Below are 15,501 nucleotides of genomic sequence, written 5' to 3' on the forward strand. Positions count from 1 at the left end.
GAAAAACCAGAGTCACATGACAAATGAAGTCCGGGTCAGACTCAATGAGGAAGAGCCATCCATACGAACGTTCAGCAGGCAGTTAACTGAACGCCTCCCTTTTAACCCCACCACACGTCACCACGATGGCATATCACATCCGAGAATGACGCACGAGGGACTGTTGAGGGTGGATGGTAAGGATGCTCTCTGGCAGCTAACTAGAGAGGAGGCAAGGCAGGTGATCCATTAAAGGCACTAAAAACAGTCCACTAAGTACAGACTGCTGGCCAGGACCACAGACCCCTCCACGTCCTGGCTGAGCTCACCAGAGTAGAGAAACTGTGCGGAAAATCATCTTCATATAAAATTGTGGACGAAAGGGGCCACATGCTGACCTGACGAGCTCAGGGGAGGCCTGCATGGCGGTCTTGCAAACTCAGAGACCTAAAGTAACCACAAAGGATGGTCTGAAATGAAACCTTAACTAAATGCAGTTATGGTGGGCAGTTACATCCTAGGCCAGTATCTTTACCTACAAGGTCAACCTTTACCTTAACTGAGCCTGTCTGTCTTTTTGCATCTATGATAACATACCCTTGAAATGTCTGGGTAACTTGTAACTTCCCTTTTTTTGGAGCCCCTGGGGCACAACCAAATGTGGTGGGCGCCAGGACAAATGCCACAAATTCCTTCATTATCATGTTAATTGTCCCTGCACCCACCTAAGTATGTGTCCATCATTTTACTTTTTATCCAATCCCAGGGTTTCCTCCACTTTGCTTTATCCCACCTCCTTGATCTATCACCAATGGATTTCATGTAACCCACCTATGTCCCTCCTTTGATTGCAATGTATAAATACAGGTGTAACCCGCCATTCTCCGGAGCATTATCTCAATTTGTTGAGGTTCTGCTTCCGGGCATATGTCGACAGTTTGGCTCAAATAAACTCACAAAAATTCTTTACAGGTTTCAATGGTTTTTTTTACGTTAACAAAATATATTTCTCAGTAAGGGAGGCTGTGTGATATTCTGGAAAGGGCGTGGTCTTTGGCGTTAGACCTAGCAGGTGATCTTGGGCAACCAACTGCTTCTCTGCACCTCGGCTCCTCACTGGTTAGATGGAGACAGCAACACCATCTCAAACAGCCGTGGGGACTAAATGAGACGGAAAAGGGGTGCTCGATAAGTCCTCTTTCTGCTTCCCTGGCCGTGACAAAAAATCCAAACCAAGGAAAACAAAGCTAATGAGTTTCACATGATCTAAAATGCCTAACTGTGCTAACAAAGAAACTCAACTTGCAAATGAATGAATAAAGCTTTATTACATAAACTTTGTTCACGATTATGAAGTTTTCTTTAGCAAACTCTTGTCTTCATCAAATGGCTGTTATCTTATGTTGATTGGTTTTGCAGATCAAAATAAGCTTTGTGGAACAGTTCATTCGAGTAGTCAGAGAGGACTTTATCAGGGAGGGACCTACTGCTCAAGGGACAAATATTTAGTGCTGACTACAGAAATATAAACGAGACTGTATCTCGTGAATTTGCTAATGTGCTTCCTGGTTAAGAGAGATGCTGGTTAAGCAATATCTAGCAACACTTTGAGAGAGACAAGCTAGCTGAACATGCAACTAACCAGAAACCAACTTTTCTAATAGGAGAAAAGAAACTTGCATTGCTTCCTAAGATCAGTATAAAATACTCCCTAATCTCCTTTCTATCTCGCTATGACTATGTAGGGAAACAGTATCCAAAACAAAGACCCAGGGGCTTGGCAAGATCTAGAAACATCCGAGAGCAGATCAAGTCCTCTGTGATCTGATCTACAGGAAGCTACACATTTTAAGAGATTTTCAACAACCAAAAAGGCTAAACTCAAAAGAGCTTAATGCTAATGCTCACTGACAGAAACCAGTTCTCCAGTACCTCACTCCTCCTCTAGGCTGATCGGTGACTGCCACACTCGCATGCATTTCCTCTAGCCCAGCAGTCGCCAACCCGTGGTCCCTGAGGTCCAAAAGGTTGGCGACCGCTGCCCTGGCCGGTACCCATCCCTCCGCGGCAGCTGCAGAGGGGCTAGGCCAACTCTAGGCGACGGAAGATTTTCAGCAAGTTTGCTGCCAACATAAATCTGGCTTCCTGGCCTCGGGGAAGTTCTTACAATAATATCTGGGCTCTCATTTCTGCTGCAAAGTAGCAATTGCTTTCTTCCCAGAGGAGCTCTCCAGCTCCCCACGCCCATCGCTTCTTGCTGTCTCTCTCCCGCTAGGCTAGCGTCACTCACTCACAGCATGACCCAGGTCCCTGTGGCACTCAAGCTTTGGGCTTCTGGGCTTGACTTTGCTCATCTCTCGGTCTCTAATGCCTAAGGACAAGGCAGGCACACAGAAAACATTTTGAAGGAATCAAAATTTTAAAACTACATTTTTGGTCAGACAGATTATTTCAGGGTTCAATCCCAAAATGTGTACTATTTTTTAAATAGTACGAGGAATTTTAGCAAGTGACATGAGCCCTAGACAGTTTGGCTCTGTGGTGGGAGCATCGGCCCGAGGACTGAAGGGTCTCGGGTTCAATTCTGGTCAAGGGCATGTACGTTGGTTGCAGGCTCAACCCCTGGCCCAGATTGGGGCTTGTGCGGGAAGCAACCAATCAACCAATCGATGTGTCTCTCTTACATGGATGTTTCTCTCTCTCTCTCCCACTCCTTTCCATTCTCTCTGGGGAAAAAAAAAATCAATGGAAAAAATAACCTCGGGTGAGGATTAACAAAACAAAACAAAACAAAACAAAAAGGTGAGTTGAAATTTGGGGCCAGCACAAGAATTTTACTAGATTTATATCCTCCTTAAAATCAGATACAACTCAATCATCTCTTCCATATTCATTTTCGTTACAGGTAAACAAATTCAGAGCAGTGGCTGACTGACCTAGAGATGTAACTGACAAGTTAACGAAGCTAAAATCCCTTTACGACCAGCCACACAGTCTATCAGTCCCGATTTTAATCGTGTTCAATCTCAAGAGGGCCAGGAAGCCGCTGAGCGCTGTGACCACCCACAAACACCACTCACTTGGAACATCGCAGAAAAAGCTGTCTTTGTGGAAGTTCCAGTCAACTTCTCTCTTTTCTCTCTCATAATGGTCGTCCGACCATCTGTCATCCCGATGGCTGAAACAGAGCAAGTGGATCTTCAATAAGGTGCGAGCTATTTCAAGGCCCATCAACGGGCCTGTAACAGTACATCCTCAAAGTCATGGCCTACTTAGCACTTGAAATTAAGTTGGAAGAAATTAATATAAGCAACCAACATTAATTTTCTCACTTCTGAAAGAAAAAAGCCCCCAAATGCTCTTTTTTATCCCAATACAACGAAACCTTACTAGACAATGACAATTTAAACATGATTTTGAGCCACACATTTCATATTTTATCTTTTTGCTCAGGCAATGTTTAAAAGTGGAATTCACTAAGCAATGTTTTGTCTGAACGTTAATAAATGATTACCTTTTGGCTTGCTCATCTGCATATTTAAAGGGATAATTGGCTAAGGTTGCTTTGTATCCTGTATTTTTCACCATGTTATTCCACGTGACCAGTCTCTGGCCTATTGTAGTCCCTCTTGGTTCAAAACCCTAAGGCAAAAAGTGACAAATTCCTGTTAGTGTACTTCATTTCAGGCTGAGGGTAGTTAAGCAGTTTGGAAAAGCAATGTCAAGGTGATGAACAGCTTTTAACTGAAAATACACACACAGAGGTTCCTTACAGCTACCCCAGAGGTGACCAACATTAAAACAGATGACTTAACCTGATAATGATCACCTATTTGCTGTGGCAAAACATTTTGACTCTTTGGTATGTCACATGTCTCAGGGAAGGGGGAAAAAACTTATCTAAAGCTTTTCTTTCAAATTCATACCTAAGCATTTCGTAAATGCCTACTTTTAGGTTATAACGTATTATGGTCAAATTAAATTATATTGTGCATGTTACAGTGTTTTACAAAGAGGATATCATTAAACTTGCTCACATTTTCCTCATTATTCTGCCCCAAAGCAGATTTTACTTAAAAACAGACCCTACTATCGCTTAGCAATGCCGAAATTCCTTTAGCTTTTTTGGGGGGTGGGGGTGGGGAGGGGGGAGAAGCCAGTTTAAAGAATTCATGAAAATCTTTTGTAGTAAGAGATTCTCCAATGTCTTGCTCTTTAGATTAAACATGGGGACCAAGAAGCACAATGCCCGGATATTTCACGGTGAGCATGTTTCTTGACCTTTAAGGATCTGAGAACAGAGAAGTGACACCTCTAATTGGCAGAAAAGGCTTGAGAAGGTTTTTAAAAAACCCCTCAATGGCTTGAGAAGGTTTTTAAAAAATTGGATCCCATATACCATAATGCAATTGGTATTAACATACTTATTTTTTTTTTTTCAAGATGGTTTTGGGCTAAAGAAAATAGATAAACGCTCCCGGCCCAACCCTCCTTACCAGCAATGGGTCAGAGAAGTCAGGAAGCTCCGGCACCAATACTCCGACCAAGGCACAGACCACGATGAGCACAGTGCACATGCCCAGGACCACCACGGGCCAGTCGGCAAGCAGGGCCGCGTAACTACAGGGGCAGAGAGAAAGCGCCGAGAAGGCCTCTTAGAAGCAATGGAGAGTTGTGCTATCTCCGACCTAGTGCAGGTATGTGTCCAGAAGAGCCCCGATGAGTTGTGAGTATTTCTGTGTAATTGTAGGAGATTACAAGATCACTGTCCTCTCACTCGTGCGATGACGCAGCAGCGGTCCTCATGCCACAGGCTGAGAGTCAGAACACGGTCTATTTCTGACAAATAACATGTCTATCGACCTCTGTGTCTGGGAAAGAGGATCTGAAATTCACACTTCCTCCGTGGGAAGATGTATTCTAGCAGAGGATCCAAACTCCTCTCCTCTCTCCCAGAACTCTGGGTGTCTGTTTATCCCCTTTCTCCAGACTTTTACTCTGGAAGTTCTGGAAGAAGAATTCAGCCCATAAACAGATTCCTAGAGCGTACATCTTCAAAACAGCCGAACCGAACCAAAGAATCCCCTGAACCTGTAACTGTCGTTCCAGCTAAAACTGTAATGAACATGCCCACTGGTCTGTGAGCTCCAGGCGGCACAGCTTTTTGCTTTATGTATTTATTAGTGCAGTATCAGAGCCTAGAACAGTATCCTTTCAAAGGTGCTCAATAGCTACCGACTGATTAGATGAACAACCACTCTCCAACCGCTACCGCCTGGCTTTAGTCTCTTACCACGCCTCGGAAACCCCTCTCTGCTTCCCAATGCTTCCCACGCCCTCCTTCACCAGCTCTGACCCAAAGACCTACTTCTGTGCCCCCCCCCCCCAGACCTGGGCCACGCCTTATTACCTTGGCGCTCAGCAGAACCTAACTACACTGAACTTCTGCTAAAATGCAAAATCTGTCTTGCCAACTCCAAGTTTCTTGAAGTTTTATTACACGTTTAAGTTGTGGACAATTACTCTCAAATTCTCATCAATGCCAGCTCACTGGGCTGCTGTGATGGCCATTTCTGGCTCACCTGAAACCGGCTTCTTCTTCTTCTTTTTTTTTTTAATATATTTTTATTGATTTCAGAGAGGAAGAGAGAAGGGAGAGAGAGATAGAAACACCAATGATGAGAGAGAATCATTGATCAGCTGCCTCCTGCACGACCCCTACTGGGGATCGAGCCCACAACCCCGGCATGTGCCCTTGACCAGGATTGAACCTGGGACCCTTCAGTCCACAGGCCGATGCTCTATCCACTGAGCCAAACAGGTAGGGCTGAAACCGGCTTCTTACTCATGTATTTGTGCACGGCTTCTCCAGCATCATGCGAGATGCTGGCTGTGTAAACAAAGCTGGGGCTGTAAATTCCATTCTGAAAAATAGCTGCTATGTGTCTCCAAGAATAGATTGTTGATGTTTACATCCTACTCTCGCAGCTTCACAGATCTGGCTTTGTGGGGATATTTGCTTCCAACTACATTTTAATAAGGAAATTAAAATATAACAATTATGCTTTAAGGGAGCATTTGCAGGGTTGTGTTTTTAAATTACACCTTTATTGATTTCAGAGAGGAAGGGAGAGGGAGAGAGAGATAGAAACATCAATGATGAGAATCACTGATCGGCTGCCTCCTGCACACCTTCCCATCTCTCCCCCGACGGGGATTGAGCCCACAACCTGGACATGTGCCCTGACTGGGAATCGAATGGTCTCCTGCTGGTTCACAGGTCGACGCTCAATCACTGAGCCAATGGGCGCCAATGGGCGTAGAGGTGTTTTTCATTGTTATTCTTTTAAAAGTAATCTTGGGAAAATAAAGCATGCTAGCCTGCACTTACAAGGAGTTCCTTTATATAGATTATCATCTCATTGAATTCTCACAACAACTTATGAGATGAAACCAAGGTGCAGCCTGCTATAAAATAAATAGCAGAATGTAATGCACAGCATGGGGACTAGAGTTAATCATATTGTATTGCATATTTGCCAAAATAAAAGTTCTCATCGCAAGAAAAAAATCTGTGTGGTGACTGATTTAACTAAATTCACTGTAGTAATCCTTTTGCAATATATAAAATATTGAATCATTAAGTTGTACACCTAAAACTAATATAATATTACGTCAATTATATCTCAATAAAAAGTCCCAAAGCTTGGAATCCAGGTAGTCTAGTTCTAGAATCTGGCCTCTTAACCACTATGATATCATCTCTGCTTCAAACACAAGAGAAGCAAAAGCCATCTGGAATAAGTCAGCTTCTTCCCAAGTTCACATTTTAAATTAAATTCCTAAGCCACACTCACAGCTCATTTCTCGAGGCAAAACCACCTAGATCCGCATGACTTCAAGTCTGACGATCCCTCGCTCATCAAGGGAAGATTCCGCCAGATGAGATGGAATGACCTTTTAAGAATAATTCTGAATGTCATGAGGAGCTATAAACCACAATAGGCTGGCGGTGGTTGTTCAAACGTAACAGCACACACCCAGCGCTCCTATTCTTCATACTTTATTTCCTCCCCCACCAAACGCAAACTAAGGGGCAAGGAACGGTTCTGAAGCAGTCAAGTCCTCGGTCAATAGCACACTCTTCCTTGCTGCAGACTGAACAGAGGCCCTCACACGCCAGACCTTGAAAAGATCAGCCCTGCAAAGTGAAAATGCCCCGGGCTTCCATCATGACTCACGAGACTCTACTTTAAGTGGATCATTTTCTTTCAAAGGAGCCAGAAGTTACTCATGTTTACCTCCAAGCACGTTATCAATAGAGGGCAGTGGGCCCCCAATCACTCAGCTTTCCTACTGTGGTTTACATCACCCCTACAATGACTTGTTTTGTGTTCTCGAAAACGCTGCATGCACATGCGCAGCCACCTTCAAAGGCCCGCTGCCAGTACTGCTTCCCTCCCTTGAAAGCATTTGGTTTTGATTTGGCAGCGCCGCTACCCACGACACACATGTGCTGACTACAGAGGGCATTACGGTTTCAGCACGCTTCTTCCCCGCGTTTCACCTGACTCGATCACAACCCTCCTCACCCAGATGTTTGGGGCGCCAACCTTGCGGGGTGAGCTGTTCCCACCAGATCAGTGGTTCTCAACCTTCCTAATGCTGCGACCCTTTAATACAGTTCCTCATGCTGTGGTGACCCCCAACCATAAAATTATTTTCATTGCCACTTCATAATTGTAATTTTGCTACTATTATGAATCGTAATGTAAATATCTGTGTTTTCTGATGGTCTTAGGCTCTACAGCAGCGGTTGACCCACAGGTTGAGAACCGCTAGCAGGGTTGCCTAAGACCATCGGAAAACACAGATATTTACATTACGATTCACAATAGGACCAGGCTGTGGCTGAGGGCGTTTCTGCGCCTCCGGCTCCCTAGGCGGAGGCACATGGAGCCCTGGGCACCACGCGGGAACACAAGTGTCGTGCACAATGTGCAACGCAGACAGGGGCTGAAATATTAAGATGAAAACCAGTAAAGCAGGAGAGTGGGGACATAAAGGAGATTAAAAGGGCCTGTGAAATCTCACTGCTGTGCACTCTCGCTAATTCCATTCCTGGCAAGTCCTGGTTCAAGGTATATATTCTAACCAAGTTTAAAGAATTAAGCACTTGAACATTATTTTCTTTGGAAAGGGGACCAATGGAAGAATTTTCAAAAAAGACCACTCCTGCCTGGCCGGAGGGGCTCAGTGGTTGAGCACTGACCCAGGAACCAAAAGGTTGCTGGTTCGATTCCCGGTCAGGGCACATGCCCAGGTTGCAGGCTCGATCCCCAGAAGGCAGCCGATCAATGATTCTCTCTCATCATTGATTTCCTATCTCTCTCCCTCTCCCTCCCTCTCTCTGAAATCAATAAAAAAGTATTTAAAAAAAGGACCACTCCTTTCACTATTGTATGTTCTGCATATCTAGCTATCACAGAGTACGTGCTTTCATCTGCCTGTTCTGATTTTGGACAGCCTGAGATTGAAAATGCAGCCCACCTCCGTGACACCTGGCTGCAGCAGGCAGTCACCTCTAGTGACTGGCCAGTGCCCGTTTTCCCTGAGGCCCAGCTGCCCAGTGCGGGCCCACAGCCCCACCCAGAGCGAGGCCAGGTAGTACACAGACCCACAGGCCTCGCCTCCTTCCACAGGGTGAGGGAACGGAGGAGCCGAGTGAACAAAATGTGCTCGTGGGTGAACTGTGGGTCTGAGTGGGTGGCACGCTGCCTGGCATCCTGGTCCAGGCTGTTACTGCCACGCTGGCGTTTTCATGAGCATCCAATGGGAAGTCCCTCAAATATACTCTTAGATTCGCAGCCACCTTATCATTGGGTTTATGCTGCAACCACATCAGAAATAACTGTGAAAAGAAAGAAACTAAGCCCCTGCCGGGTGGGGCTCAGATGTTTTGGTTGGAGCATCGCCCCATATACCAAAAAGTTGCAGGTGCAATCCCTATTTGGGGTGGGGGGGTGGGTATGGGAGGCAACAGATCGATGTCTCTCTCTCTCTCTAAATCAATAAACATATACTCGGGTGAGGATTAAAAAGAAAAATGAATAAACTAAGTGTCTTACAGGGCAAACTTACTGTTCAGGTGACATCCTAGGGGCCTCTTGAAAATGGGCCCTTTATTACAGTAAGGCCCTCTGCAGCACATGGTCCTCTTAGCTTACAAAGATACTTTTCTCCCCCTCCCCCCGCCCCCCCCCCCCATGGCTTTCTGGAAATACTTTTCTTTCTCCCTCTCCCTTCCAAGCAGCCGGTCACGCTGCAGAGTGGCAAGTGCCTTGGGCCTGAGGCCCTCTTTTCCTGACCAACCCCCAACCCCGAACCCTCTTCTAGCCTGGACCTTGCGCTCATGGCTCCTCTGAAACCGCTCAAATCAACTAGCCCAGTGGTCGGCAAACTGCGGCTCGAGAGCCACATGCGATTCTTTGGCCCCTTGAGTGTGGCTCTTCCACAAAATACCACGGCCTGGGCGAGTCTATTTTGAAGAAGTGGCGTTAGAAGAAGTTTAAAAAATTTGACTCTCCAAAGAAATTTCAATCGTTGTACTGTTGATGTTTGGCTCTGTTGACTAATGAGTTTGCCGACCACTGGACTAGCCAGTCTTGGTTTTCAGGTGTCTTGACCTGAGCCATATTTAACACTCTAGCTACCCCTTTCTTCCTAAAAATGCCACCTTCGGTTTCTCCCTTTCTATTTCCCTCAGCAACCCTTCCTTATTCCTCTTGTCCCTTAAAGGTGAGCATTTCAAAATGTGAGTAATCATAGGTTTCCCACTTTAAATGGATCCATTTTCTTTCTAATGAACCAGAAGTTATGCGTTTTTACCTACAAATCCAGTGGCATCAACGATCAATTTAGTGGGAGGAATGACTGAAACTTGAGAAATGTCACGAAAGAAAACAGGATAAATAAGTCTTTCTTTCTTGTGAAGCGATGAGATTTACATAGTAACACGCAGGGCATTCTGGGAGTATAAAACTGGCAGACGTGGATCTTAGCGTTTAATGCAGAAAATCAGGTGCACGAACACCCACTAACCAGGAAAGCAGAGAGGGGTTTTCGAAGGGAGAGGCAAATGCTTTGTGAATCCTTCCAGCGAGGGTGGGGCCAGGACAGGCCTTTTCGAAGAAGTTGCACTGATATGTGTAAATACTGAAAAGAAATGAGGATTTGAAAAAATACCAATCTAATAGAAAAAAATATGTACACGTTTTTAAAATGCAAAATTTTAGTCATTTGAGAAGGCTCTAGTATTTCTAAAAAAAAAGAAAAAAGAAAAAGAAAAGAAAATTCGCCCTAGCTGGTTTGGCTCGGTGGATAGAGCATCAGCCTGTGGACTGAAGGGTCCCAGGTTCGATTCCGGTCAAGGGCATGTACCTTGGTACATCCCCAGGGGGGGGTGTGCAGGAGGCAGCTGATCGATGTTTCTCTCTCATCGATGTTTCTAACTCTCTATCCCTCTCCCTTCCTCTTTGTAAAAGATCAATAAAATATTTTTTTTAAATGAAAATCCATCTTCATAATATGCCATCTCTACTGATATAGCCTCTTCCCTTTATTTTTTTCACATTTTTTTTCAGAAAAATGGGTAAAGAGAATGTAGTATATGCGTACAATGGAATTTCATTCGGCTTTTTAAAAGGAGGGGAATTCTGACACATGCGTCATGGATGAACCCTGAGGACAGGATGCTGAGCGAAACCAGCCTGTGATGAAATCACACAGAACACTGTCTGATCCCTCTGAGATGAGGTATGAGGGTGTCTGATTCACAGAGGCAGAAAGAAGAACGGGGGTTGCCAGGGGTTGGACGGGGCGAGTTCCAGTTTTGCAAGATGGAAAAAGTTCTGGAGATGGGTGGTGGTGATGGCCGCATAATAATGTGAATGCACTTCATGCCACAGAACTGAACGCTTAAAAGTGGTTAAAATAGTAAGCTTTATGCTGTGCATAAATTTTACCAGCATTTAAAAAAATAAGTGTTTTTTAAATGGAAGGGGAATTTACTTGTATTAAAATTTATGAAGTCATTTTACTCCAAAGACAGGGCTTCAGAGTGATCACATCTGAGCATTTTTAGCAAGTGAATTCCAAAGATGGCTTTGCGTGTTTTCCGGTGTAATCACATTATACCTGAAACCATAACGTTCAAGGACATCTGACGAGACAAGACTGTGTGTTCAGAAACTCGTATTCATTTAAAATTTCGCTCTCCCACTGGAAAGGCAGAACTTTAACATTTTCACGCAGAACAAGTCCTCCACCGCAATAGGGCAACACAATTTTTAGGGAGAAACACAACCCATGTATTTGAAAAAAACTGCCATGAATTCAAGCCATGTGGGTCGGCACAATATGATGCATCTCTCTTCTCAATCGATCCATTACAGGAAGGAGAGCAAAATCATTAGGCCAATGCGAACGATGAAACACAAAGAGAATAAGGCTAGAAATCCACCTGGAGATGAAAACCACTGAGGAGATAGGGTCCATCAAGCAACCAGCTCAGGGGAAATGTATTTCTCCTTCACAAAACTATGAGTGAGGAAGGTGGAGGCAGCAGCGAAACGTGGAGAAAATACGAGGCGGGGAAAGCATGCAGGCAAGATTGCTATTTAATAAAATGATCCGATCACTTTACCTTTTTGGTAACTTGAAAGGTCTGGATGGTCTGGAAAAAAAAAAAAAGCAAAGGAAAAACCATCAGAAACAAAGCACTATGACATAAAGGCTTAATGTCTGTAGTCAGCATTTCACTCCTCTCTTCTTCTGGAAGAATCCTGGGAGGGCAACAGGGATTTGCTATCTCTAGGTCAAAAGTGATCCTCAGAACCACTGGGACAGGCTATACTAAGATCTGCATCTGCAAAGGAATATTTTATTATACACGTTCTGGGTTGTAACAAATGTAAATATTCTATTTCTTCCTACATAGCACTGCTATCTTCTTGTTGCTTTTTTTTTTCGCTGAGAAATTCATGGGTCTGTGACTAGTTTACTCCTCAGAGACAGAAACTACGGATTCATCGCATTCTTTCTGCTTGAGTAACGACTTCATTTTATGTTCAACTTGAGACCCTAAGTGGAGATTGTCGACATCGATTGAGAAAGAAAAATTGAGGTTCCCACATAGATCCCTCCTGGGAAAACACTGGATCCTTTTGAAGTTTTTGTACTAATGGACATGACAAGCAGATGTTTGAAACGCCCAAACCACAACTACAGGTAAGACATGAAATCCCTTTGATTCGCCGTGTGTTATCTATCTTTCCCTCTCCCCTGACAGCCGCCCCAGAAAACATCTGAGAAAGCAGGCAGGCAGGCACCCATCGCACACTTTCACCCCTCAAATGGAGTCTTCCTCCATCTGTGAAATCTTTCTACTTGCAACTTTTCATACCTGTCTAGTAAAAGCTGCAGGGTGATTTTTCATACTCCAGACTTATGCAGACAAATAAAAACTCATAAAAACAAACAAATCTAACTTCTGTTATAGAAAGAAAATGTTTTCCCAGCATTCTTTCACCTTTTAATACCATACGGCTAAAACACCCCCCAAAATAACCACCTCAGCTGGGCACCACTGCCTGCACTTCAGTTAGGTCTTCAGGGATGACACTGGCAGGTTCCAGGACCCTCTCCCACAGGCTGGGCGCGGATAAGCTGGGCTGGCCCCATCCCCAGAGGGCTAGGCGGAGTGTCATCCTTTCTCTCCCACTCAAGAAAGCGTTTCTGTGTGAAAGTGCGAGACAGTGACATTGTTACAGGGCTAAGCTCAACTCTGCCCTAAAAAGGTGAGTAGATAAAGCACTTACAGACCCGGGGCCCGTGGTTAGGAATCAATGGCCCTGGCACTGCACGGCTGAGAACTGTCACAGCAGCTGAGGACCCTGGCTTCACGACTCCGATGACCAGTGAGCTGGGGTATGTCAAGGGGACAGCTAATGAGACTGTCAAGTTCTCAGAAGGAGGGAACTTGACATGATGAGGGGCACTGGGGCAGATACAGAGGCAAGGAACAGAAAAAAGTTAAAAAGCTACCAGTGAGCTTCCCTCACCGTTTTGCTCTCTTTTAATAATTTCTGAGGAGAGCGTGGGAGATTGAAGGGCGAGGGAAATGGAACGCTGAAACATGAAGACATGTCACCCGTCTAGAGAACTCTACTGTGGACAGAGCTGCAGGATTAATATCACAACTTAGAGAGGGACAGTTATCAGTTTGCACCAATTCCAGATGGCTCTGCCCAGCACTTGGGAAAATCCAAGCTCTGGAAAAAACAGCTTTGTGTGGTTCGGAACAACTAGTAGCCAAACTTAGGTAAACAAGTGCTCCAGGCAGCATGTCTTAGTCCCGTGGTCGGCAAACTGCAGCTCGCGAGCCACATGTGGCTCTTTGGCCCCTTGAGTATGGCTCTTCCACAAAATACCACGGCCTGGGCGAGTCTATTTTGAAGAAGTGGCGTTAGAAGAAGTTTAAGTTTAAAAAATTTGGCTCTCAAAAGAAATTTCAATCGTTGTACTGTTGATATTTGGCTCTGTGGACTAATGAGTTTGCTGACCACTGTCTTAGTTGCAACAGTTCCATGGGATTGGGCCCTGTTGCCTTTTCACACATATCCTGCAAGTAGTAACTCGGTTTCAGTGCCGACATGTTATGAAGAAAGCGTTTGAAAATAAAGAATCCACACTTTAGTGAGCATTCTTGAAAAGATTTCCATCAAAACCACCACCATTCTTCATCGTTAAGTGTTTGCATGAATGACACTGGCACACGGGTTCAGCCACGAGGATGAAACAGGAGCCCTGGGGACATGCTAAGGCTGCCGCTAATTCATCTCTCATGCACCAGCTCTAAATGCTCTGGTCTTGTCCAGTGATCTGAAGAAGAACAATAACCACAACCACTCGCACGATGCATTTCCTGGACGCTCAAGGGATGCTGACTCAAAGTACTGGTCGTGTTGACGTCTGAAATTGTTGATATGAACAGAGTCCCAACTATTACACCAAATATAAAATAACCTAGGAGGCAGGAGGGAAAGGTTGGGATTGGAGTTCTAATATTTACAGTACCAAGCACTTTTTACTAGTAAATGTTAGAAAAGAAATTGAGCAAATACGTAAATGTCTTTTAAAAGTTTGGAAGAGAATATGGCAAATCAATAGCCCTGCTTGACATGGGAGAAGAAATCAAGAGTAAGTTTTTGTATCTTTAAGTTCTTCGTGAGGCTATATTCATTAATTATTTGTGTAATTAAGAAGTGGAAAGAATTTTTACAAAGGGAAATTGCACATGTGTTCATTTATGTATGTGGCTGAAATATTTTATTTGAAGATGTCTCTCACTGATACTGATTTGGGGAGAATGGGGCACCCTGGCTAACTCAAATAGATTAAAAAAGAGTAACACTACACACGGATCATAAGCTTTCAAAGAACTTAAAAAATACATTTAATACAAAATCTACAGTTCATTCTGTCAGCTGATTTACTACACAGTTGAAGTGACACCGAGTGATTTGATCATCATTGGAATCACCTGGGAAGCTTATTAAAACAGGGATTTCCAGGCTCCTCCCCAGGGTCTGGCTCAGTGGGGCTTGGAGTAGAGCTACATGGTCAGAGCTTGAACCACTGCCTGGGACGACCTGCCAGGAAAATGTGACATCCAGAGAGGAAACAACTGGAGAGTAACACAAGGACCATCAGAACTTAAAGGACTAGGACAAACATTCAGTTGAATGAGGCACAGGGAGGTGATATTGGAACAGAGTGGTCCAAAGAGTAGCCTTGAACTTGACGGAAGAAGTAGAATTTGAGCTAGGTCTTAAAGGACAGGTGGGCTTCAGATGGATAAACAGGAGGGAGAGAGAAAGGAAATAAATGTTGTGAAAAACCTCTGCTAAACAGCACTGCGGGGCAGCGTAGCTACGTCAACAGGCCTTCCCGAGAGGGAAGAGGGAGGAGGGAGGCTTGTTGGAGCAGCAGTTGTTTGGCGGGGGGGAAGCAGGAGACTAGAATGGGCCATAGAAACAGGAAGCTGCTACAGTTTCTTGAGCAAGAACGAGGATGATGAAAACACTATTTAGGATGAATGACCTGGTGGCAATGTGCAGGATGATCTAGAAAGGGAAACGCTACAGATAAGGAGACGAGGTCGGAGCTGCTGCAGTGGTCCAGGTACACAGTGCCGAGAGAGAAAAGTGGAAAAGACTAAGTCTTCCTTTAAGGACTCAGAAAGCTTCTGAGACGCTTATAAACATGTGAATCAAAACTATGAGCATCAGCCCTAACCGGTTTGGCTCAGTGGATAGAGCGTCGGCCTGCGGACTCAAGGGTCCCAGGTTCGATTCCGGTCAAGGGCATGTACCTTGTTTGCGGGCACATCCCCAGTGGGAGGTGTGCGGGAGGCAGCTGATCGATGTTTCTCTCTCATCGATGTTTCTAACTCTCTAACCC

At 44.7% G+C, this 15,501-nt stretch overlaps 1 protein-coding gene across 1 annotated transcript in view; it reads right to left on the reverse strand.

Annotated features, from left to right (window-relative positions):
* The window catches only part of DISP1 (dispatched RND transporter family member 1), a 117,769-nt gene that overhangs the window by 12,400 nt on the left and 89,868 nt on the right, over positions 1 to 15,501 (reverse strand). Inside the window, exons 5-8 of the mRNA XM_054712963.1 lie at positions 11,684 to 11,713; positions 4,476 to 4,599; positions 3,494 to 3,621; positions 3,060 to 3,157 (exon numbers count right to left, since the gene is read on the reverse strand). Of these exons, the coding sequence (XP_054568938.1) occupies positions 3,060 to 3,157; positions 3,494 to 3,621; positions 4,476 to 4,599; positions 11,684 to 11,713 (380 nt within the window). The remainder of the gene's footprint in view (positions 1 to 3,059; positions 3,158 to 3,493; positions 3,622 to 4,475; positions 4,600 to 11,683; positions 11,714 to 15,501) is intronic.

Source organism: Eptesicus fuscus, chromosome 24, assembly GCF_027574615.1.
Source record: "Eptesicus fuscus isolate TK198812 chromosome 24, DD_ASM_mEF_20220401, whole genome shotgun sequence".
Classification (NCBI taxonomy): domain Eukaryota; kingdom Metazoa; phylum Chordata; class Mammalia; order Chiroptera; family Vespertilionidae; genus Eptesicus; species Eptesicus fuscus.